The following is a 27270-nucleotide window of genomic DNA, read 5'->3' as shown; positions in this document are numbered from 1 at the left end:
GATTGTAGACTCGTGGTGTCACACTCTAATCAGCCAATAAAACACAAAACACCTGAAAACTTTTCCTAAGCCTTTACAAGGACTGGTCTGTTGCTCTGTGGTCCAGAGTCCTGTTTTCAGATGAAAGTAAATCTTACATTTCATTTGGAAATCCAGGTCCCAGAGTCTGGAGGAAGAGTGGAGAGGCATCAATCCAAGTGTCTTGTGGTACAGTGTGACGTTTCCACAGTCAGTGATGGTTTGGGGGCCGTGTCATTTGCTGGTTTTGGTGCACTGTGTTAAATCAAGTCCAGAGTCAGCGCAGCGTCTACCAGGACATTTTAGAGCACTTCATGCTTCCCTCTGCTGACAAGCTTTATGGAGATGCTGATTTCATTTTCCAGCAGGACTCGGCACCTGCCCACACTGCCAAAAGTACCAATACCTGGTTTAATAACCACAGTATCACTGCGCTTGATTGGCCAGCAAACTCGTCAGACCTAAACCCCATAGAGAATCTATGGGGTATTGTCAAGAGGAAGATCAGAGACCCCAGACCCAACAATGCAGACGAGCTGAAGGACGCTATCAAAGGAACCTGGGCTTCCATAACACCTCAGCAGTGCCACAGGCTGATCGCCTCCATGCCGCGCCTCATTGATAACACCTCAGCAGTGCCACAGGCTGATCGCCTCCATGCAGTGGCGGATTATAATATGGGCGTTTCGGGCGGCCGCCCGGGGCCCAAGCTTTTAGGGGGGCCATCGCAACCCGAAACGCACATCATTTAAAATCGCGGTCGGACTCACTAATGGCCGTTCACAAGAAGCGCCGCTAATGGCCGTTGAGAGGGAGGGGCGGGCGGACTGCAACAGAGGGCAGTGCAGTGCTGATGAGGAGGAGGGGGATGGATATCAATTGCTGGATAGGACTAGCAGACGTGTGTCTGCTAGTCGTGGTAGAACACGCCCCTCTGACGCTTCATGTACCGCCAGTGAGGAACAGACGAGAAGGGCGGTGGTCGAGCAACGAGGAGGTTAGTGTTCATGTTCGTCTCCATCTTAATTTACATCTAAGTGACTCCAGAGGACTCCATGAAGGGGGGAATAACCCCCCATCCCATCCCCCATAGAGCTCTCAGTATTTCAGTATTTATTATACAGCAGGGGGGTCTGAGCAGTGTAACTCACTGCAGAGGACTCTATGGGGGGACAATAATTTCCCTCCATAGACACTCAGCAGTGAGTTACACGCTCAATCCTCCCTGCTGTATAATAAATACTGAAATACTGAGAGCTCTATGGGGGATGGGATGGGGGGTTATTCCCCCCTTCATGGAGTCCTCTGGAGTCACTTAGATGGTTAGAACCCCCCCTCCCCCATTCAGTATAATCCCCCCTTCCCATAGAGCCCTCACTAGTTACTAATATATTACAAGGGTAAGTCAAATTGTCTGACTTCTGGGGGCTCTATAGGGGGGTCTGAGCGACGGGCTCTATGGGGGGGGGGCTCCATGTGTCATCAGTGTATGATGCGCGGCTGCGAGATTTTCGCGCAGCCGCCATCATTATGACTAGAGATGAGCGAACTTATGAAAAGTTCGGTTCGGCTAGTTCGCCGAATTTCACGAAAAAGTTCGATTCGGACCGAACCTGTAATTTCTGTGCGCCGAGCATGGTACTGTCCAGGGTGCTGATAGAGTTAATGGGCTGCACTAACTCTTTCAACAACCTTGACAGTACATGCTCGGCGCACGGAAAATACAATTTTAATGTAATAAAAAAAATAAAAAAATACGTTCATACTTACATTCCTCCTGTCCGGCCTCCAGCGATGACGTTTCATCCATGTCGCCGCTGCAGCCAATCACAGGCTGTAGTGGCGGTCACGCACGTCAGGATGACGTCAGAAGGCCGGCCTCCAGGAATGACGCTTCATCCCACGTGACGGCCTCTGCAGCCAATCACAGGCTCCTCTCCTGAAATACTCTGTGCTGCCTTAAACTCTGTGGACAGGTCAGGATCCTGTTTCTTTTAAATGCTGCTGGGGAACCCGCTCGATCCATTATATAAGTCTGCGCTACAGTGCAGCATTTAAAAAAAAACAGGATCCTGACCTGTCCACAGAGTTTAAGGCAGCACAGAGTATTTCAGGAGATGAGCGTGCAGATTCAGTGCTGCTGTAAACTCTGCTCTTACCATTACGTAGCTCAGTCTGTTATCTCTCCTCCACTCCTGTCCTCAATAACACCTTCACATGATTGGCAAGTCACCACGTAATGGTAAGAGCAGAGTTCACAGCAGCACAGAGTATTTCAGGAGAGGAGCGTGCAGATTCTGTGCTGCTGTGAACTCTGTGTGAGGGGGGCCCAAGTTGTATCAACAGCCCAGGGCCCATGGTACACTTAATCCGCCACTGCCTCCATGCCACGCCGCATTGATAACACCTCAGCAGTGCCACAGGCTGATCGCCTCCATGCCACGCTGCATTGATAACACCTCAGCAGTGCCACAGGCTGATCGCCTCCATGCCACACCGCATTGATGTTGTAATTCATGCCTCGACCAAGTATTGAGGGCATATACTGGACATACTTTTCAGTAGGACAACATTTCAGTATTAAAAATCATTTTCGAAATTGGGCTTATATAATATTCCAATTTTCTGAGACACTAAGTTTTGGGTTTTCATTAACTGTTCCCATAATCATCAACATTACAAGGAAAAAATGCTGGAAATAGATCACTCTGTGTGTAATGAATCTGTATAATATATGAGTTTCACTTTTTGAATTGAATTACTGAAATAAATTACATTTTTGATGATATTCTAATTTATTGAGAAGGACTGGTATATAGGTTTGTGTATATAAAGCATATGTATATAGACATATACTTACTGGAAATTAGAGAAACAATTCCCTAATATAAGAAAACTCAAAATCCTTACAGACTCACTGTCAGCCTGCCTGCAGATAGACTTTTTGTTTTTTATGGCAGTCTATATCTGTTGTGCTACATGTGGGTTACAGTCTGTCACAAAATAGAATCTGTATTCTGCTAGTAGTAACTATGGATTAGGGAATTGCTGCTGTTGCAATTATTTAATACCATGTGTTTATGAGATATACTATGGCCAGATGCTTAATATATTGTGCCAATATGTATTTGATTTATTCACTGTAAAAATAATTCCAATTGCCTTGAAAAACTGTGCATAGCTGTTTGATTCACATTTGTTTTCAGAGATGTCAGACTATTGGGATCTCTGGAATAAATGGTGTAATATACAGATGTAGCCGACTTTCTCTTGACTTTTAAGTCGATGTAGCTACATCGACTTACCTGCAAATGCCGATGCTGCTGCAGAATCAAATGTAGCCTCTGGTGCCGATGTGTCCTCGCTCGTCTGACACGATGCAGGACCTGGGGCAGGAAGTGAGTGACGACACAGCGTGATCTCTCGAGAACACGGCTGTGTCTGCACTGCCAGAAGCTGGGCGTTCTGAAGAGAAGTGGATGATACTTCTCGTCAGAGCGCCCAGCTAGTAAAAGTAGTAAACACGCCCCGATGTACGCACATAATACACGCCCAGTTGTACTTTTACTTTTAAACACGCCCAGTTGTACTTTTGCAAGCCTCATTTGCATAAATACAAAAATGGTCATAACTTGGCCAAAAATGCTAGTTTTTTAAAAAATAAAAACGTTACTGTAATCTACATTGCAGCGCCGATCTGCTGCAATAGCAGATAGGGGTTGCAAAATCTGGTGACAGAGCCTCTTTAAATAAACAATGGCTTGATTCCTTATCTTGACTTTTTCAATGACTTTTCAATGGCTTTTGTTGTGTGATATCACGCTGCAGCAAGTTATCAGAATAAAGCCAAAGATGGCTACATCCGTAATTAGGGTTTTTATAGCCTAATTTACACTTAAACTTAGGGAAATCAGAATAAAAAGTTTCCATTGTTTCTGTAGTTCCTATAATAGCTGTTGTCAACCCCTCACACGTATCCCCTTTACTAATTCTTATAGGGTATGTGTAAGTAGACAACATTGCCAAAGTATATAAGGGTAAGTGATGAATAACGCATGATACCCAAGTAAAAAACATATGGTACGCTCCTTAATTTCAAATATACACAGTCGGGTCACATTATTATGACCAGCAGCTAATATCCAGAGTAACCGCCGTGTGCAGCACGGACAGCAGCTAGACGTGCTGGAGTGACTCCATAAGGTGCTGGTCGGATGTCTCAGGTATCTGGAGCCATGCTGACTGCAGAGCATCCTACATTGGCTGGAGGGTGCGTGGGGAGGATCCATAGAGCGAACAAGACGATCAAGGTGGTCCCACAGATGCTCAATTGGGTTCAAGTCGGGTGAATTAGGGGGTCAGGAAAGTACTTGGAAGTCTTGGTCGTGCTCTTCCCACCACTGTCAGACATTTCTAGCCGTGTGACATGTCGCATTGTCTTGCTGGAAAACCCATCCGCCCCACCAGGGAAGACAAACAGAATGGATGGATGCGACCTGCAACTATGGATACATACCCAAATCGGTTCAGAGTGCCTTCCACATGGATGAGTGGGCCCAGAGAATGCCATGAAAAACTTCTCCAGACCATAAAGGAGCCGCTACCAGCTTGTGTTCTTCCAGCAATGGTTGCAATGGTGTTTATTCTCTTATGTTTCTAGCCTGACATGCCAATGCCAATACGTTCGTTGAAGCAGAAAATGTGACTCATGAGAGAAGGTAACACTTTGCCAGTCATCGGCGGTCCAATTCTGATACTGTCGTGCAAATTGAAGCCTTTTTACCCAATGCACCTCTGTTAGCATGGGAGCAGTGACCATCCGTCTGCTTCAGAGCCCCATACGCAGTAGGGTTCACTGAACTGTTGTTTTAGACACATGTCTGGTAGCCCCCCGGTTGATTTTCATGGTGAGCTGCTCCACTGTAAGGTGTCGTTCAGGCCCTTGCGCACCTTCGTAGCTGACGTTCACCTCTCACATCAATGGCATGTGGTGCTCTGCAGTTTCCACGTCGGTTATTCCTAATGGTGCCACTTGTCCACTCATGATACACCGTTACCTCAACAGCACGCGAACAGTTCACAAACTTTGTTGTTTGAGAAATACTGCCACCCTTGACCCGAAACCCAATAACCATCCCTTTTTGCAACTTCCTGGCTCACAGGTTGACAAGATGTACTCGGTAGTGAATGATACATTTCTTGTTCTTTTTAATATTACATTTCAATGTTTTTACAATGTTTTTTTTTGTAAATGTTTTATTTTTACAGGTTTGTTTTTGAAGGTGTAATGTGTCTCATTTTGTATGTGTTGTGATATGTACTCTTCATGCTCATGTGCAATAGAACATATTTACACACTTTTCAACTAACCCCATGGTTTTCAGAAATATTTCTGAAAGGTCAAAGTATTGATGTTGTGAGAATGTCCTAAACACATCATTATTTCTTGTCCAGGAGGGCCTGAAAATTGTCCACCATGCGGATCAGACCTTGGCCAGTTTCTGTAAGTGGCAGAAAAGCATAAACCCGAAAAGTGATTCACACCCAGCACATCATGACGTTGCCGTATTATTAACAAGGTATTTATCTCTCACATAAAGTGACATTAAAGTAAAAGTATCATCAGAAAGTGAAGTATTATCGAAATAATTTTTATTGTAATTTAAAATATATAATATATATTCCTTTATTTCATGTTTCTTTTTATTATTCTTAAATGCTGTTTAAAGTCATTCTAAAATATTCCAGTCTACACACTGGCCACTGAAGCACACACAATGGACTAACATTTCCTGTGCTTTACAGCTCACTTTGCTGATTTGCTGTGTAGACTTTGTCAGAGTCAGCAGAATCATCTCATTATCATTAAAGGTCCATGGATTCCATGACAGGTGTCAGTTCTATTGTACTACTGCAGCCTTTATATGTGTGTATAGTGTATGGGGACTTATGTTATTATAAATCTGGACAGTTCTGTTTTTCGCTGGACTGTTCTGCTAAGATAAGGTACTATACATATACAGACAAGGCTCTGTATGCAGCTCCATTGCCTCCTGGAGACTGACAATTATCTGATTGTTAAAAAGGTTTGTCCGCTTTGAATAATCCCTATATGTTAGAAGGGTGCCTTGACAATAAGATGAACACAAAGTGTCACCCTGGTTAGACCCCCAACGATGAATTGTAATCTATGAGGAAAGCTGGTAATAAGTGTTCAGTTTCTCTGTGGCACCACCACAGGGTAAAAAAAGCATTACATACTGCCCATTAAAATCAATAGATTGTCTGGAGGTCCTCCAGAGTGATAGAAGCACTTTATAACTGCTCTCCACTCTAACCAGGAGATGAGGATCCTGAACAGAGGACCCCCTCTATTAACTCAGAATTCCCTAATCACGTATATAAATATGTTTTTTTTTAACTAGACAACCCCATTAACTCCCATTCATTGCAGCTGCCATAAAGCACACAGCCACCCTGCTGCACTTCCTACACAGACACTACTGTAGTGAAGTATTTGTGTCTAATATATCAGCTTTTATAAGTAAAAAATTTGGACATTGTTATCATTTTTGCAAATCTGCCCTGCCCTGACCCAGCACCAATGACCCGTAATAAAGCTCTTCTTCCATACAGTATAAATCCAATCATTTGAATTGCAGGTTGTGTGCTAATTTAAAGGCGTATTCTGGAAATTAAAAATGTCTGCACTTTAAAAAATAGAAAAATAACAGACTTACCAATTCTGCTGTGATCCCTTGCTTCACCTGTCGTTCATGTTGTTCCTATGTGTACACTAACGTGGCAATAGTGACTACATGTCAGGTGAACAGGGTGACCAATTGCGAGCCACAGCGGTGACATCACTAGGGATCGAACATTAACACTGCAGCCATTGGTTATCCTCTACGGTCACTAGATGTGTTGTCGCAACGAACATCATCTCAGAACGCATGAAGGGACAACGGGAATGGCAGGATTTGCTGAGTTTGTTGAACATGTGATTATTTTCTTAGTTGAAGCTTACATACTGAGATTTTAAAATTCTAGAAAACCCCTTTAAGTGCTGCTCTGCTTTGTCCAAAAACGCCCCTAAAACAGACCCAAAGTATCTGTTTTATACAAATTTGCATAAGCACAGCCGTTCAATGTTTTTGTTTTCGGGACAGTCCCACAAAAATTATAACTAATGATACTGATCGACCCGGAAGAGGAAGTTACATGCAACAGCTGCAGGTGATAGACATGGGAGTATGAAAAAGTATTGTTTTTTTCTGTACTCTCGGGCTGGCAGAACCGGCACAACAATCAATCTGGCAATGTGGGGGCAACTATAAGACTGGCACTGTGCAGACTAAATTGGGGCTGAGGCTGGCAGTATAGACATTACTATTCACACTATTGTCTTGAAGGTATGGCCAGGAGTTTTTTTAGAAGGTGTGACCATGGTATTCAGGGGTGGAGCTTAAATCTGGAAATACTTGTCCTCACCCTCTGCAGGGTGATGGGCTCCAGTGAGGGCATCTCTACCAGCTAATACCATGTGATTGGATGGTCTCTCGGCAGTAGGACACTTTATGATGAGTTTCTCTGCTATGTTCCTACAATAGGAAATTATTGTCCAAACGTGGGGATCCCTTATAGTCGGCACACATTACCCATACATAGACTTTAAACTGGCCTTTATTATTTTTGAGGAATAAAAGTAATTCTCTATTATTGGAGAATTAAAGGGAATGTGTTGCCAGCAAAACATGTTTTTTTTTTTTTTAGTTAAACAATTAGTGTGTAGGTGATTAAACATTGTTCTAATTTTTTTTTTTTTTCACGAGTCAGGAAATATTATAAATTGGATTCAATTGGATTCTAATTTATAATATTTCCCATTGCTGGTCACTAGATGGAGCCATTCCCAAAATTGCAGCATTGCATGTGGTAAAGCAACCACATTGCTTTATGCTGCAAAATTGGGTAAAAAGCCCTCGCTCTAGTGAGCTCTCAGCATCCCCCCCTCCTTTATCCTGGCTAGTGCCGGGAGAAACGAGGGGATTGAACGGTCTAACCTCCTACACTGTGTGTCACCATTTTTTGAGCTAACACACAGTGTAGAAGGTTTACATACAGTAGTAAACACACACTGAACACAAACATACATAGAAATCCCTTACCTGTTCCAGTCGCCGCCGCTCCCTCCGGTCCATCCGCTCCGTCTGCTGCCGCTGCTCCATGTGCACAAGTCCGGAAGCCGCGACCGGAAGTAGTAATCTTACTGTCCGGCCGCGACTTCCGGTCCACAGGAAAATGGCGCCGGACGGCGCGCATTTCAAATTGAACTGTGTGGGCGCGGCGCATGCGCCGTTCCCACACAGCGGCGTACATGTTAGTGGATGGAACGGGCCCCGTTCGCAGTCCCTATGGGACTGGAGCTGCCGTATTCCATGTCTGTATGTGTCGTTAATCGACACATACAGAAATGGAAAAAAAAATGGCAGCCCCCATAGGGAAGAAAAAGTGTAAAAATAAGAAAAAGTAACACACAAACACACAAATGAATCCAAACGTTTTTAATAAATCACTAACATCTTTAACCTATTAAAAAAAAAATTGTGGTAACACTGTTCCTTTAACACAATCACTGCTATTTGCATAACTCAGTATCACCGGTAGGGATAGCATTTAGCTGTAAGCGTCGTCTTGTCTTAACACCCCCACAGCAGTCCTGTATTGTGAGGATATTCAAGAACTCTGATTTACATATTTAAGCACTTGCCAGAAAGTTTTAACATGAATGTTATCAAACAGTAAGCCACTTGCCTTGAAGGGCAATGCTCTTTGAAGAAGTTTAGTAATTTTGCAAGATATTTAGGGCAAATCAGGACATTGTGTAAGTAGATCTAATTCCTTCCAAGAAATTTAGATTAAGGAGTTTGACTTTGAACTTTTTCTACCTTTCTTTGAGTAAGTTTATATTTCAATTAATTATTTGTTAGGTATTACTTGTACCAGCTACTCTGATTCATAGTAGAGAAAGGATTGGGCCGGAAGAAGTAAATGTGCAAAACTTAGCAAATAAAATACAGGACTATAGAAAAAGAGATGGAGGTACTCGGAGTCCCTGCAGCTTCATACTACAGTGCCATAGGCACTCTGTGCATGTCCTAACAGTGGACAATGTAACCAGACTCCAAGGAGCTGAAACGTTGCAAGGGTGAAAAAGTTCTTACTTTTTGGATGTGCTGCCTGTATCTTCCTATTTTGCCATTGTGCAGAACGGTTGGATCCAGTCCTGTTGGGCTTGCACTCCTATTTTTTCTACTTATCCTGGTGCTGTAATATCTCTGGTTGTATTAATATAACCAGACAGCCCAGGGGTCCTTAAATAGACCATGGACTGTCTGCCCATATTTGGTTACAGGAAACAGGGCATCTCTGTGACACAATCATAGTTGGATCTCCTACTGATACTTTGTATGTCCTAATTAGCTTTGGTCACAGCATTCCTAGTGTTAAACAGATTTTGGTTGTGTATTACAGCTGATTTCACGAACCTGATGCACAGTGGCAGCCCCTATGACGAATTTGCTTGTCATGGTGCAGGAACTATCTATCTATCTATCTATCTATCTATCTATCTATCTATCTATCTATCTATCTATCTATCTATCTATCTATCTATCTATCTATCTATCTATCTATCTATCTATCTAGCAGGGGCGTAACTAGGAAGGACTGGGCCCCATAGCAAACTCTTGACCAGAGCCCCCCCAGGTGCCACAAGCAGCCCCCCTTATAAATAGTGCTCCCTGTAGAATGTGCCAAACAGCCCCCGTGTAGACAGTGCTATATAGCCACACCTATAGACAGTGTCACATCCCATTTGTAGATAGCGCCCCCATCTCCCCCTTGTAGACAGTGCCATACAGCCCCCTGTAGATATCGCCATAAAGTCCCCACTGTATATAGCGCTATACAGCTCCCACTGTATATAGTGATACACAGCCCCGCTCCCTTGTATATAGTGCCACAAAGCCCCCCTTAGTAGATAGTGCAGCATAGCCCCCCCTTAGTAGATAGTGCAGCTCAGCCCCCCTTAGTAGATAGTGCCACACACAGACTCCTCTAGGTTGTGCCACACTCAGCCCCCTGTAGATAGAGCCACAGCCCTCGCCCTTGTAAATAGTTCCATACAGTTCCCCCATGTGTATAGTGCCACACAGCCCCCCTTTGTTTATAGTGCCACGCAGCCCCCCTTTGTGTATATTGCCACAAGGTAATGGCGCATCCGAGAAAGTTGTATCAGCCAGGGAGATATCACTAAAACATGGAAAGGTGGGTTTGGAGGCAGGACTATGTGACTCTTCAGGATGGCGGCACCGCCCCATGACCCTCTAATGAGTAATTAGCATATAGCGTGCGCCGTTTTAAAAGTGGATTTTAAAGATTTTGCTGCATCTGAAAAAAACATACAAGGGAATGTTTGGAAATATTGTCAGGTCATGTATTATCGCATGGTCGTGGTTCAAGGGGTTAAAACTACCTGACAGATTCCCATTAAATATACAATGAATTGAGAAAAATGCCATCTGTCCTGCAATTTTGTTATTATACATATATCCTATATAACTACAGATCCAGAACCAAGCTCTGACATATACAGGGTGGGCCATTTATATGGATACACCTAAATAAAATGGGAATGGTTGGTGATATTAACTTCCTGTTTGTGGCACATTAGTATATGGGAGGGGGGAAACTTTTCAAGCTGGGTGTTGACCATGGCGGCCATTTTGAAGTCGGCCATTTTGTATCCAACTTTAGTTTTTTCAATGGGAAGAGGGTCATGTGACACATCCAAATTATCGAGAATTTCACAAGAAAAACAATGGTGTGCTTGGTTTTAACGTTACTTTATTCTTTCATGAGTTATTTACAAGATATGGGTGACATTATGGGTGTCAGGTCCGAGCATTCCTAGATGAACAGTTTCCTGGAAAGTGGATTGGTCGTCGTGGGCCAGTTGAATGGCCCCCTAGGTCTCCCGATCTGACCCCCTTAGACTTTTATTTTTGGGGTCATCTGAAGGCAATTGTCTATGCTGTGAAGATACGAGATGTGCAGCAACTGAAACTACGGATACTGGAAGCCTGTGCTAGCATTTCTTCTGTGGTGTTGCTATCAGTGTGTGAAGAGTGGGAGAAGAGGGTTGCATTGACAATCCAACACAATGGGCAGCACTTTGAACACATTTTATAAGTGGTCAGAAACTTGTAAATAACTCATGAAAGAATAAAGTAACGTTAAAACCAAGCACACCATTGTTTTTCTTGTGAAATTCTCGATAAGTTTGATGTGTCACATGACCCTCTTCCCATTGAAAAAACTAAAGTTGGATACAAAATGGCCGACTTCAAAATGGCCGCCATGGTCAACACCCAGCTTGAAAAGTTTCCCCCCTCCTATATACTAATGTGTCACAAACAGGAAGTTAATATCACCAACCATTCCCATTTTATTTAAGAAACGAGACCAGAAGCAGCACTCAGCAAAAAAATTTGAATTTCTTCACCCAACACAGCAACGTTTCACTTCCTCCATGGAAGCATTTTTGGCTTGAAAATGCTTCCATGGAGGAAGTGAAACGTTGCTGTGTTGGGTGAATAAATTCACATTTTTTTGATGAGTGCTGCTTCTGGTCTCGTTTCTTGGATATATGCATGAGGAGCACGTCACTCCTTATTTTTGAAGCTAGCACCAACCGTCTTGGCTATTCACGCAGTGCTGCTCCTATCCCCTGGCCCATTTTATTTAGGTGTATCCATATAAATGGCCCACCCTGTATACAGCACCAGAACAATGCTCAGTACATAAATACAGCACTAGAACCAAGCTCTGACATATATACAGCACGAGAACCAAGCTCAGTACATAAATACAGCACTAGAACCAAAAAAATCATACCACCCATCATCTCGCTGCATATTGCACAGTGACTACAGTGCTGATTAGAGGCAGAATAAACATTTACATTAAGTGACTCACCGGTGACGTCTCAGATTCTAGTTCTTTTCTTCTCCCTCCGGTCCAGACGTCTATGATGGATTTCTACCGGCCATGACCCATTTCTGCAGTTTTCCGCTCAGATGTCTTCAGCTTCTCACTAGTAAAACATTTCTGCACCTATAAACAAAGTTAAAATTCTCAACATCTCTAAATATAATAAAGAGCCATACACTGTGTCCCTGATTATAATAGTACCATACACTGTCACACACACACACACACACACACACACACACACACATACACACACACACACACACACACACACACACACACACACACACACCGTGCCCCCTGTAGATAGTGCCCCCATATCCCCCTGTAGATAGTGACCCCCCCAGTGAGCCTATGTAGATAGTGCCCTACATAGAAGCCCCTGTAGATAGTGTCCCACATACAATCCTCTGTAGATAGTGCCCACATATGGACTCCAGAGCTGCAAGGCAATAGTGCTAACCACTGAGCCACGTGCTGCCCTACATATAGCTTCCCCTATAGACAATGCTCCACGTATAGCTCACCTCTGTAGATAGTCTCACATATAGCTCCCCCTGTACATAGTGTCCCACATATAGCCCACCCCTGTAGACAGTGCCCTACATATAGCTACCCTGTAGCTAGTGCCCCACAGGTAACCCACCCCTGTATATAGTGTATATAGCCTATTTTGTGTTTCTTTACAAGTTTGGGGATGATAATCAAATCCCTGGGATCTGCACCCAATTACTGTGACCAGTGCTTCTAGACCCTTGGATTGTCTATCTATCTATTTATCTATCTATCTATCTATCTATCTATCTATCTATCTATCTATCTATCTATCTATCTATCTATCTATCTATCTGTCTGTCTGTCTGTCTGTCTGTCTGTCTGTCTGTCTGTCTGTCTGTCTGTCTGCCTGCCTGCCTGCCTGCCTGCCTATCTATCTATTTATCTATCTATCTATCTATCTATCTATCTATCTATCTATCTATCTATCTATCTATCTATCTATCTATCTATCTATCTATCTATCTATCTATCTATCTATCTATCTATCATCTATCTGTAAAGGATCTGCCAGGCACAGCTTCGGGGTTAACGCCCATAGGTAATCAGTCGGCACTTGAGTCTATGTCTCTGAGACTGACTCCAGCTTCCACCACTCAGGCTGGCAGGCTTAGGAGTGGGAGAGCCTATCGCAGCCTGGCCAGACTCAGCTAGCTCCCGCCCTCGGTCTATTTATACCTGCCTTTCCTGTTCCTCCTTTGCTTGTGATTCTTCTCGTGTGGTTTCCTGGCCCAGCTACAGCTTCTAAATATTTGATCCTGCTCCATACTGACCCTGGCTTACTGACTACTCTCCTGCTCTGCGTTTGGTACCTCGTACACTCCTGGTTTGACTCGGCTCGTTCACCTCTCTTGTTGCTCACGGTGTTGCCGTGGGCAACTGCCCCATTTCCCTTAGCTTTGTGTACCCTTGTCTGTTTGTCTCGTGCACTTACTGAGCGTAGGGACCGCCGCCCAGTTGTACCCCGTCGCCTAGGGCGGGTCGTTGCAAGTAGGCAGGGACAGAGTGTCGGGTAGATTAGGGCTCACTTGTCCGTTTCCCTACCCCTATCATTACATAATCACAAGCCCATTACCTAGTCTACCCTGGTCCCTGTCTCTACTATGGACCCCCTTGAGACCCTGGCCCAGCAAATGCAGGGTCTCTCCCTACAGGTCCAGGCCCTGGCTCAGAGGGTCAAGCAGCCTGACGCTACCATGGTAGTGCCCCTCACCTCACCTCTTGAACCCCACCTCAAGTTGCCTGACCGGTTCTCAGGGGACCGGAGGACTTTTCTCTCCTTTTGGGAGAGTTGTAGGCTCTACTTTGGCTTAAAGCCTCACTCCTCAGGTTCTGAGAGCCAGCGGGTGGGTATAATTATGTCCCGGCTCCAGGAAGGGCCCCAAGAGTAGGCCTTCTCCTTGGCTCCTGACGCCCCTGAACTTTCCTCCGTTGATCGTTTCTTTTCTGCTCTCGGACTCATTTATGATGAGACTGACAGGACTGCCTTTGCCGAGAGTCAGCTGGTGACCTTACGTCAGGGTAAGAGACCTGTTGAGGAGTATTGTTCTGACTTTAGGAAGTGGTGCATAGCTTCTCGGTGGAATGACCCTGCCTTAAGGTGCCAGTTTAGGTTGGGTCTGTCGAACGCCCTGAAAGACCTGCTAGTTAGCTATCCCTCTTCTGACTCCCTAGACCAGGTTATGGCTTTAGCAGTACGACTTGACCGACGTCTCAGGGAACGACAACTTGAACGTTTTTGTGGTTTCCCCTCTGACTCCCCCATGATGCCTTCCGAGGTCCCGTTTCTTCGCTCTTGCACGGAAGACTCGGAGGTACCTATGCAACTCGGGGCCTCCGTGTCCCCCCGACAACGTAGAGAGTTCCGCAGGAAGAATGGTCTCTGCTTCTATTGTGGGGATGACAAGCATCAAGTGAACACTTGTCCTAGGTGTAAGAATAAGCAGCCGGAAAACTTCCGCGCCTAAGTGATCATCGGGGAGGTCACTTGGGCGCACAGGTATTTCCCGTAAATATGAAACGTAATAAAATCTTGCTTCCCTTTCAGGTCTCTTTTGGTGGTAGGTCTGCTACCGGCAGTGCCTTCGTGGATTCAGGGTCTTCTGCTAATATCATGTCTGTGGAATTTGCTATGTCTCTAGCTATGCCTTTGATTGATTTGCCTAAACCTGTCCCGGTAGTGGGTATCGACTCCACTCCTCTTGCTAATGGTTACTTTACACATGCCTGGCCAAGGGTTACATTCGCCCCTCTACTTCTCCGGTAGGTGCTGGCTTCTTCTTCGTGGGGAAGAAGGATGGTGGTCTTAGGCCATGCATTGACTACCGTAACTTGAATAAGGTCACTGTAAGGAACCAGTATCCCCTTCCTTTGATTCCTGATCTCTTTAATCAGGTTCAGAGGGCCCAATGGTTCTCTAAGTTTGATCTACGGGGGGCGTATAACTTTATCCGCATCAAAGAGGGGGATGAGTGGAAGACTGCGTTTAACACGCCCGAAGGTCATTTCGAATACCTCGTCATGCCTTTTGGGTTGTGTAATGCTCCTGCGGTCTTCCAGAATTTCATAAATTACATTTTAAGGGATTACCTGGGGGAATTTCTTGTAGTGTACCTTGATGACATACTGGTGTTTTCCAAGGACTTGTCCTCCCACATTGAGCATGTCAGGAAGGTGCTCCAGGTCCTTCGGGAAACAAACTGTTTGCGAAAACCGAAAAATGTGTGTTTGGGGTACAGGAGATACCATTTTTGGGTCAAATCCTCACTCCTCATGAATTCCGCATGGACCCCGCCAAGGTCCAGGCTGTGGCGGAATGGGTCCAACCTGCCTCCCTGAAGGCGTTACAGTGTTTCTTGGGGTTCGCTAATTATTACAGGAGATTTATTGCTAACTTCTCAGTCATCGCTAAGCCTCTTACGGACCTCACTCGCAAAGGTGCTGATCTCCTCCACTGGCCTCCTGAGGCTGTCCAGGCTTTTGAGGTCCTTAAGAAGTGCTTTATCTCGGCCCCGGTGCTGGTTCAGCTCAACCAAATGGAGCCATTTATCGTGGAAGTTGACGCATCCGAGGTGGGAGTGGGGGCTGTCTTGTCCCAGAGTACCAGGTGCCTCACCCATCTCCGTCCCTGTGCCTACTTCTCCAGGAAGTTTTTGCCCACTGAGAGTAACTATGATATTGGCAACCGCGAACTCTTAGCCATTAAATGGGCATTTGAAGAGTGGCGCCACTTCCTGGAGGGGGCTAGGCACCAGGTAACGGTCCTTACCGACCACAAGAATCTGGTTATCCTAGAATCTGCACGGAGGCTAAACCCGAGACAAGCTCGATGGGCGCTATTTTTTACCAGATTCAACTTTTTGGTTACCTATAGGGCTGGGTCTAAAAATATTAAGGCCGATGCACTGTCGCGTAGCTTCATGGCCAGCCCCCCTTCGGAGGAAGATCCTGCTTGTATTCTGCCTCCTGGTATAATAATTTCTTCTATTGATTCTGATTTAGTCTCAGAAATTGCGGCTGATCAAGGTTCAGCTCCCGGGAACCTTCCTGAGGACAAGCTGTTTGTTCCCCTGCAATTCCGGCTAAGGGTACTTAGGGAAAATCATGACTCCGCACTATCTGGTCATCCAGGCGTCCTGGGTACCAAACACCTCATTGTCAGAAACTATTGGTGGCCTGGGTTGCCTAAAGACGTTAAGGCCTACGTCGCCGCTTGTGAGGTTTGTGCTAGGTCCAAGACTCCCAGGTCCCGACCAGCGGGCTTACTACGTTCTTTGCCCATTCCCCAGAGACCTTGGACCCATATCTCCATGGATTTTATCACCGATTTGCCTCCATCTCAAGGCAAGTCGGTGGTGTGGGTTGTAGTAGACCGCTTCAGTAAGATGTGTCACTTTGTGCCCCTCAAGAAACTACCCAATGCCAAGACGTTAGCTACCTTGTTTGTCAAACACATCCTGCGTCTCCATGGGGTCCCTGTCAATATTGTTTCGGACAATTTGTTTCATTGTTTTGGAGAGCCTTCTGTAAAAAGTTGGAGATTGATCTGTCCTTCTCCTCTGCCTTCCATCCTGAAACTAATGGCCAAACCGAGAGGACTAATCAATCTCTAGAACAATATTTAAGGTGTTTTATCTCTGACTGTCAATTTGATTGGGTCTCATTCATTCCCCTCGCCGAATTTTCCCTTAATAACCGGGTCAGTAACTCGTCAGGGGTCTCCCCCTTTTTCTGTAATTTTGGGTTTAATCCACGGTTCTCCTCCGTTTCACCTGGTAGTTCCAACAATCCCGAGGTAGAGGTCGTTCATCGGGAACTGTGCCCAGTCTGGGCCCAGGTTCAGAAGAACCTAGAGGCGTCCCAGAGCGTACAAAAAACTCAGGCTGATAGAAGACGTTCTGCTAACCCCTTGTTTATGGTCGGGGATCTGGTGTGGTTATCGTCTAGGAACTTGCGCCTTAAGGTCCCGTCCAAGAAATTTGCTCCCTGGTTTATTGGGTTGTATAAGGTCATTGAAGTCCTCAATCCTGTCTCCTTTCGACTGGAGTTGCACCCATCTTTTCGAATACACAACGTGTTTGATGCCTCCCTCCTTAAACGCTGCTCCCCGTCCTTGGCTCCCTCGAGGAGACCTCCTGTTCCCGTTCTCACCCCTGAGGGGGTGGAATTCGAGGTGGCCAAGATTGTGGACAGCAAGATGGTCCAAGGCTCCCTCCAGTACCTGGTCCATTGGAGAGGATACGGGCCTGAGGAGAGGACTTGGGTACCCGCCCGGGATGTTCACGCTGGGGTATTGGTCAGGAAGTTCCACCTTCGTTTCCCCAATAAACCAGGTCCACTTAGAAAGGGTCCGGTGGCCCCTCATAAAAGGGGGGTACTGTAAAGGATCTGCCAGGCACAGCTTCGGGGTTAACGCCCATAGGTAATCAGTCGGCACCTGAGTCTATGTCTCTGAGACTGACTCCAGCTTCCACCACTCAGGCTGGCAGGCTTAGGAGTGGGAGAGCCTATCGCAGCCTGTCCAGACTCAGCTAGCTCCCGCCCTCGGTCTATTTATACCTGCCTTTCCTGTTCCTCCTTTGCTTGTGATTCTTCTCGTGTGGTTTCCTGGCCCAGCTACAGCTTCTGACTATTTGATCCTGCTCCATACTGACCCTGGCTTACTGACTACTCTCCTGCTCTGCGTTTGGTACCTCGTACACTCCTGGTTTGACTCGGCTCGTTCACCTCTCTTGTTGCTCACGGTGTTGCCGTGGGCAACTGCCCCATTTCCCTTAGCTTTGTGTACCCTTGTCTGTTTGTCTCGTGCACTTACTGAGCGTAGGGACCGCCGCCCAGTTGTGGGTGGGTCGTTGCAAGTAGGCAGGGACAGAGTGGCGGGTAGATTAGGGCTCACTTGTCCGTTTCCCTACCCCTATCATTAGACTATCTATCTAATCTATCTAATATATCTATTTATCATCTATCTATCTGTCACTTTGGGTTTGTGGACCAACTGGGCCTACTGCCTTGGCGGTATGGCTGCTGGCCAACAGGGCGCAGGTAACAGTCTATAATTCGCATAGGGTACCTGTGGCAGCTCGGACAGTAGCAAGGCAGGCTCGGCTAGGACTAGGCGGCAGGTAGACGCCAAGCATGGAGTAGCAGGACAGGCGTGGAATACAGCACAGCACGACTACAGCTCAGCACGGCACTTACCAGGATAGCACAGGATACAGGATACAGGTACGGGGAACACTGGGAACTGGAAAACACTAGGAGACCATTTGCATAGACAAACTTTGGATACGACAAACAACACTCAGACATTGCAGGGAGGGGCACATACCTTCGTATAGCCAAAGGTGCTCTGGGAGCAATCAGCTCAATCTCCCACCTGCGTGCACTTTGGCTTCTTAAGCCTGGACTGAGCTCGTGAGCGCACCCTGGTGGTCACTGTGGAACAGGATGGTCATATGTGCAGACATCTCTGGAGAGAAGGGCGTCAACTGGATGGAAGGAGTTCGTGGTCAGCGACCACGGAAGTTACACTATCTATCTATCTATCTATCTATCTATCTATCTATCTATCTATCTATCTATCTATCTCATATCTATCTATCATCTATCTATCTATCTATCTATCTATCTATCTATCTATCTATCTATCTATCTATCTATCTATCTATCTATCTATCTATCTAATCTATCTAATATATCTATCTATCTATCTATCTATCTATCTATCTATCTATCTATCTATCTATCTATCTATCTATCTATCTATCTATCTATCTATCTATCTATCTATCTATCATCTATCTATCTGTCACTTTGGGTCCGTGGACGAACTGGGCCGTACTACCTTGGCGGTATGGCTGCTGGCCAACAGGGCGCAGGTAACAGTCTATAGTTCGTATAGGGTACCTGTGGCAGCTCGGACAGTAGCAAGGCAGGCTCGGCTAGAACTAGGCGGCAGGTAGACGCCAGGCATGGAGTAGCAGGACAGGCGTGGAATACAGCACAGTACGACTACAGCTCAGCACGGCACTTACCAGGATAGCACAGGATACAGGATACAAGTACGGGGAACACTGGGAACTGGAAAACACTAGGAGACCATTTGCATAGACAAACTTTGGATACGACAAACAATGCTCAGACATTGCAGGGAGGGGCACATACCTTCTTATAGCCAAGGGTGCTCTGGGAGCAATCAGCTCAATCTCCCACCTGCGTGCACTTTGGCTTCTTAAGCCTGGACTGAGCTCGTGAGCGCACCCTGGTGGTCACTGTGGAACAGGATGGCCATATGTGCAGACATCTCTGGAGAGAAGGGCGTCAACTGGATGGAAGGAGTTCGTGGTCAGCGACCACGGACGTTACACTATCCTATCTATCTATCTATCTATCTATCTATCTATCTATCTATCTATCTATCTATCTATCTATCTATCTATCTCTCTCATATCTATCTATCATCTATCTATCTATCTATCTATCTATCTATCTATCTATCTATCTATCTATCTATCTATCTATCTATCTATATATCTAATTGTCTATCTATCCAATAGTTTTCGAATTTGTTTTTGTATTTTTCTTAATTTTGGATAAATAAAGGTGATAAGTAAATGGTGTAATAATAACAACATTCAACCAAGCATTACATCCTAATTAGTTCATAGTATGTTTGATTTTCTTTATATGTGATCCAGATCAATCAGGGAGAGAAGTCAATCAGGGTGAGCCGTTTCACGTAAGCTGCACTCATTCTAATTTTTCGGGTTTAATCTCACTGATCCTACACTTTCCATGGTTATTCATGCTGTAAATCTATACGGACAGTGGAAGACAAGTTGATCGACCAACAAGCTCAGTTAATTACTTTCTATGTTTTGAAAATACCTTTCTATTTGCTGAATAAGTAATCTGTGCTCTCAGTAAGGATTCCAAGGAATTCCTCTAATACGGTGAAAATGGATGCAATTATGGGACCCATAAGCCATTTTTTTCCCAGAGATACCAGGGATGCTTTAACTCATAATGTCTAATTTTTACAATCATTTTTAGAGAGGCTTACGATGCCATGGGCTTTGCACCCCCTAATAAATAGTGCCAGTAGAGTGACCCCTCACAAACAGTGCCAAAATAGATCAGAAACTCTGTAAATATACCCCAAACTCTGTACTTAATTTTCTGTTATTAAAAGTACAGAGCCATAGAATTGACAAATGAAATTCTGCCGTACTGTAGCCACCACTAGGGGGAGCTCACCACATAGATATTGATATAGCTCCCATTAAAAGGGTTGTCGCATGAGGACAGCACCTGTCAATATGTTTTATTAAGGCAAATGGACATCAAAGAGGGGGTCCTTTTATGAGCCAGAACAGAGAGCCACTCTATACCAGCAGCTACTGTTCTTTCATACTCTAGCCGTCCTTGTATTACAGGGACAGCTATTGATCTGAATGGCCGCCATTTAACACCACATTTCCCCTGCAACAGCTGGCCACAGATTCCCCCAACAAAATCAGGTATTTGCCGAGGGTGCTGTGAGCGGGAACGGGGCGACCAGCTTATTGCCCCAGGAGCCACTTTCTTTTAAAGTCAATGGGAGCATTATATGCGCATATGCAGCAAGCTGCCCCCTAATGGTAGCTCCGAGACGTGGTGCCACAAGCTGTCCTGTGGATATCCCATAAATGTCTAGCGGAAAAATACCTTTGAGCATATTTTTCATATTTGGTGGTGTTTTTTTTGTATATGTCCCTGTCTGTATGAAAAAAAAAAAAGGGGGTAAATATTAAAGTTTTTACTCTGGTCACGTAGCCCTCACAATACACGGATACATCCTGTTTTGTAGAGATCACGTCTCAGCTTGTGCTGTGTACATGGAGAGTAGGGTCAGTAGTCGCCTTATTATCCTGATAGGAAAGGGTTACAATGAAAGGTAATAACTGTATTATAAAGCTGGAGGCAGAAAAGAGCATGCCGCTATTTCTTACCGCGAGCGGCTAAAAACCGCCGCAGAAGAATAACAAAAAGGGAGGCAGTTTTGGATGTTTTTTGGCGCTGATTCCGCCGTGGTTTCTGCGTCTAAATCAGTGTAAAAAAAACTCTGTGTGAACTGGGCCTTACAGTTATCCTTGCTTCGGATTAATACATCCCTATGTATCACCTTGATGATCAATAAAGCCGTTCCTACTAATCGCTGTGTTCATGCTGGTCGTCTGCTCAGTAGTTGGTACACCCAGCGTGTAATGCTTTAACATTTAATGAGAAATGACTGATAAGTTAATCAGGCTTTTGTAAACTACTGAGCACTTGCAGGGGCTTTGAATTCATAAAAGCGGCGATGGATACAAAAGAGTTCCATATTTTCTCTTTTATTCAAGCCCTTTTTCTGAAGTAATTATTGGAAGCAATATGTATAAAACTGGGCTGAAAACTTAAAGGGTTTGTCTCATGAAGACAACCTCTGTCCATATGCCCTATTACGGCATATGGACATCATAGAGGGGGTCCGTCTGCTCTGGACCCCATTTTATGAGCCAGAACGGAGAGTCGCTTTGAACGAGTCGCCGAATTGAGTTATTCTTGTTTTACAAGGACGACCATTCATTTGAGTGGCCACCATTTAATACTACATTTCCCCTACAGTGGCTGTCGCAAAGAAATTGGCAGGCATTCCGGTGATGCCGGGAGCGGGAACCGGGCAATCAGCTGATTGGCCCAGGAGCCACATTCTGAAAGACGTTGTCTCTGATGAAACAAACCCTTTAAAGCACATTTGTTATTAAAAAAAATATATCCAATCCCTCCTCAGTTAGCTGTAGATGCCTAGTTGATGGTGTGCAGCCAGAAATTGTGTCTAGTCGGCAGATTTTAGGTGTTTATCATTTGCTGGTTTCTGTAAATGCATATGTTCACTCTCCATGCTTTACAAAGAACAGCTCTCGCTCTGAGGTAACCTGGGCCATCCATATATTACATGGTTGGTCATGTAGTCAGGTGATCTCCATGAGACAATCCCTTTAACCACTGGGATGGAGGGACTGCAGCTTCATCCCCCTCCTCCCCTCCTCTATTTCTTCTATTTACTGTTTTGCACCAGACAGATTTTTGTGGGTGACTGAGAAGGTTTCTGAAAATCTACACTACCGTTCGAAAGTTTAGGGTCACTTAGAAATGTCCTTATTTTTGCAAGAAAAGCACAGTTTTTTTCAATGAAGATAACATTAAATTAATCAGAAATACACTCTATACATTGTTAATGTGCTAAATGACTATTCTAGCTGCAAACGTCTGGTTTTTAATGCAATATCTACATAGGTGTATAGAGGCCCATTTCAAGCAACCATCACTCCAGTGTTCTAATGGTACATTGTGTTTGCTAACTGTGTTAGAAGGCTAATGGTTGATTAGAAAACACTTGAAAACCCTTGTGCAATTATGTTAGCACCGCTGTAAACAGTTTTGCTGTTTAGAGGAGCTATAAAACTGACCTTCCTTTGAGCTAGTTGAGAATCTGGAGCATTACATTTGTGGGTTCGAATAAACTCTCAAAATGGCTAGAAAAAGAGAGCTTTCATGTGAAACTCGACAGTCTATTCTTGTTCTTAGAAATGAAGGCTATTCCATGCGAGAAATTGCCAAGAAACTGAAGATTTCCTACAACGGTGTGTACTACTCCCTTCAGAGGACAGCACAAACAGGCTCAAACCAGAGTGGAAAGAGAAGTTGGAGGCCCCGCTGCACAACTGATCAACAAGACACGTACATTAGAGTCTCTAGTTTGAGAAATAGACGCCTCACAGGTCCTCAACTGGCAGCTTCATTAAATAGTACCCACAAAACGCCAGTGTCAACGTCTACAGTGAAGAGGCGACTCCGGGATGCTGGCCTTCAGGGCAGAGTGGCAAAGAAAAAGCCATATCTGAGACTGGCTAATAAAAGGAAAAGATTAATATGGGCAAAAGCACACAGACATTGGACAGAGGAAGATTGTAAAAAAGTGTTATGGACAGACGAATCAAAGTTTGAGGTGTTTGGATCACACAGAAGAACATTTGTGAGACGCAGAACAACTGAAAAGATGCTGGAAGAGTGCCTGACGCCATCTGTCAAGCATGGTGGAGGTAATGTGATGGTCTGGGGTTGCTTTGGTGCTGGTAAAGTGGGAGATTTGTACAAGGTAAAAGGGATTTTGACTAAGGAAGGCTATCACTCCATTTTGCAACGCCATGCCATACCCTGTGGACAGCGCTTGATTGGAGCCAATTTCATCCTACAACAGGACAATGACCCAAAGCACACCTCCAAATTATGCAAGAACTATTTAGGGAAGAAGCAGGCAGCTGGTATTCTATCTGTAATGGAGTGGCCAGCGCAGTCACCAGATCTCAACCCCATAGAGCTGTTGTGGGAGCAGCTTGACCGTATGGTACGCAAGAAGTGCCCATCTAGCCAATCCAACTTGTGGGAGGGGCTTCTGGAAGCATGGGGTGAAATTTCTCCCGATTACCTCAGCAAATTAACAGCTAGAATGCCAAAGGTCTGCAATGCTGGAATTGCTGCAAATGGAGCATTCCAAGACCAAAGCAAAGTTTGAAGGAGAAAATTATTATTTCAAATAAAAATCATGATTTCTAACCTTGTCAATGTCTTGACTATATTTTCTAGTCATTTTGCAACTCATTTGATAAATATAAGTGTGAGTTTTCATGGAAAACACTAAATTGTCTGGGTGACCCCAAACTTTTGAATGGTAGTGTACATAAACCCTGCAGACGGGGAAAGGGGAACTGCTGGAAGATGAGGAAGATGTCACTCAGCCCTAATAACATACACTACCGTTCAAAAGTTTGGGGTCACCCAGACAATTTTGTGTTTTCCATGAAAACTCACACTTATATTTATCAAATGAGTTGCAAAATGACTAGAAAATATAGTCAAGACATTGACAAGGTTAGAAATCATGATTTTTATTTGAAATAATAATTTTCTCCTTCAAACTTTGCTTTCGTCTTGGAATGCTCCATTTGCAGCAATTCCAGCATTGCAGACCTTTGGCATTCTAGCTGTTAATTTGCTCAGGTAATCGGGAGACATTTCATCCCATGCTTCCAGAAGCCCCTCCCACAAGTTGGATTGGCTTGATGGGCACTTCTTGCGTACCATACGGTCAAGCTGCTCCCACAACAGCTCTATAGGCTTGAGATCTGGTGAGTGCGCTGGCCACTCCGTTACAGATAGAATACCAGCTGCCTGCTTCTTCCCTAAATAGTTCTTGCATAATTTGGAGGTGTGCTTTGGGTCATTGTCCTTTTGTAGGATGAAATTGGCTCCAATCAAGGGCTGTCCACAGGGTATGGCATGGCGTTGCAAAATGGAGTGATAGCCTTCCTTATTCAAAATCCCTTTTACCTTGTACAAATCTCCCACTTTACCAGCACCAAAGCAACCCCAAACCGCCACATTACCTCCACCATGCTTGACAGATGGCGTCAGGCACTCTTCCAGCATCTTTTCAGTTGTTCTGCATCTCACAAATGTTCTTCTGTGTGATCCAAACACCTCAAACTTCGATTCGTCTGTCCATAACACTTTTTTCCAATCTTCCTCTGTCCAATGTCTGTGTGCTTTTGCCCATATTAATCTTTTCCTTTTATTAGCCAGTCTCAGATATGGATTTTTCTTTGCCACTCTGCCCTGAAGGCCAGCATCCCGGAGTCGCCTCTTCAATGTAGACGTTGACACTGGCGTTTTGCGGGTACTATTTAATGAAGCTGCCAGTTGAGGACCTGTGAGGCGTCTATTTCTCAAACTAGAGACTCTAATGTACTTGTCTTGTTGCTCAGTTGTGCAGCGGGGCCTCCCACTTCTCTTTCTACTCTGGTTAGAGCCTGTGTGTGCTGTCCTCTGAAGGGAGTAGTACACACCGTTGTAGGAAATCTTCAGTTTCTTGGCAATTTCTCGCATAGAATAGCCTTAATTTCTAAGAACAAGAATAGACTGTCGAGTTTCACATGAAAGCTCTCTTTTTCTAGCCATTTGGAGAGTTTAATCGAACCCACAAATGTAATGCTCCAGATTCTCAACTAGCTCAAAGGAAGGTCAGTTTTATAGCTCCTCTAAACAGCAAAACTGTTTACAGCGGTGCTAACATAATTGCACAAGGGTTTTCAAATGTTTTCTAATCATCCATTAGCCTTCTAACACAGTTAGCAAACACAATGAACCATTAGAACACTGGAGTGATGGTTGCTGGAAATGGGCCTCTATACACCTATGTAGATATCGCATTAAAAACCAGACGTTTGCAGCTAGAATAGTCATTTAGCACATTAACAATGTATAGAGTGTATTTCTAATTCATTTAATGTCATCTTCATTGAAAAGAACTGTGCTTTTCTTTCAAAAATAAGGAAATTTCTAAGTGACCCTAAACTTTTGAACAGTAGTGTATATTAAGAAAAATACTTGGGTGCCTATAGTTCATGCCCCAATACAAAGATATACAGGCATTTAGTACTCAAGTTCAATAATATATTCTCTATTTAGTTGCACAATTTGTCATTAACCCCTTAACACATATGGATGTACATGTACAGAAGCCCTGCCCACGCGGTCAAACTCTAAAGTACAGTAATCCATATGGAACCATTGCACAAATGAGACAAACAGAAACCATTTACATCGGATCCGTCACCATTAGAATCAATGGTGATGCGAACGGAAAACTATGGTTTCCATTTGTTTCAATCAGGGTTCCGTTTTGACGGGAAGCTCAGACGGAACGCCAGAATGGAGCCCTGACGCAGATGTGAACGAAGCCTAACAGATGCCTGAGCATTTTACATGCACAGCTATTTTATAGACGTAAAATAAATGTTAAAAATAATTACAGTTAAATAAATAACGACACAAAGAAAAAAACCATAAATAAATATTATTTAAAAAAAAAAAAAAAAAAAAAGCGGTGTGACTGGAACGTATTATAAGATACGTATGAGATAGTACAGAGCATGGCAGAAGGTGACAGGAGCAGCTATCTCCTATAGAGTTTTAGACTGGGTTCCATGCTGGTTGTGATGGAGCGTAGCTGCTTTTTCAAAAACTGGAATTGGATCCAACATTTTCGTTACCTCTTTTCCCTCCTGATTTATCCCTGGCTTTGGAAAAAAGAATATTTAGGCAGCAAATTCACAATCTCTGCCTGAGAAACCCATATTATACAAAGCGGTATATTTATTATTTTTTTCTTTCAGAAAGGATATTTGCGCAGGTAGAAACAGCCCTTGTGAAACACTCGGCTTGTCTCATCTGTCAGGCATGTGTCAGCCATTCAGAAGCTGCAACATCAATGAAGACTCTGGTCTTCCCATGGCATTTACCATTGCTCATGAGATTGGACACAGGTAAGATTATGCTGCTATGTCCCTGGAAGATGGCTAGCAGCGATAAGTAACAGTGAAGGGTTAAATAACATCCCCGTCTCTGACACGCAGGATCGAGCTGGTACTGATCATATCTGAGTTCATAAGTTAGATGTGATCGATAACAGGTGGATTCTGCGGGTCAGAGACACAACCAGTCAAAAGAAGGAATGCCTGCAGGCAAACAGAACCCTTTTCCTGACTACCCAATTTAGGAATAGAAAATAAATTGTTAACACTTTTACATTTTTATTAGGCTACGTATAGCAAGAAACAGACCACATATATGGTTTAAAATTATCACTGCCAAATGCCGATGTGAAGTGGATTCAACAGCTGGCGGAGCCCAGCATGATGTGCAACAGCCAAGGGTAAATGCTGACTGACAACAGCAGGACAGTCACGAAGCAATGCTATATGGTCCCAGGCTATGCCCGGATACTCAAAGCAGTGTGATCGGCTAAGGCAGGAATTAAAAACAACAATTAGAGCCCCCCCGACATGTTTCGCTACCTAGTAGCGTCCTCAGGGGTACACGGGGCTAGCCCCTTCACTGTTACTTGTGGTCTGTTTCTTGCTATACGTAGCCTAATAAAAATGTAAAAGTTTTAACAATTTATTTTCTATTCCTAAATTGGGTAGTCAGGAAAAGGGTTCTGTTTGCCTGCAGGCATTCCTTCTTTTGACTATATATATTGCACCTGCTGACTACCCAGGGTCA

At 44.4% G+C, this 27270-nt stretch overlaps 1 protein-coding gene across 1 annotated transcript in view; it reads left to right on the top strand.

Annotated features, from left to right (window-relative positions):
• ADAMTS12 (ADAM metallopeptidase with thrombospondin type 1 motif 12) overlaps window positions 1-27270 on the top strand; it is a 574502-nt gene that overhangs the window by 335145 nt on the left and 212087 nt on the right. Inside the window, exons 7-8 of the mRNA XM_075847593.1 lie at window positions 5473-5597; window positions 26382-26531. Coding sequence (XP_075703708.1) covers window positions 5473-5597; window positions 26382-26531 — 275 coding nt within the window. The remainder of the gene's footprint in view (window positions 1-5472; window positions 5598-26381; window positions 26532-27270) is intronic.

Source organism: Rhinoderma darwinii, chromosome 1 (genome assembly GCF_050947455.1).
Source record: "Rhinoderma darwinii isolate aRhiDar2 chromosome 1, aRhiDar2.hap1, whole genome shotgun sequence".
In the NCBI taxonomy this organism is placed as follows: domain Eukaryota; kingdom Metazoa; phylum Chordata; class Amphibia; order Anura; family Rhinodermatidae; genus Rhinoderma; species Rhinoderma darwinii.
Note: the sequence above shows the minus strand (reverse complement) of the source record. Positions and strands in the feature narration are given on the sequence as shown.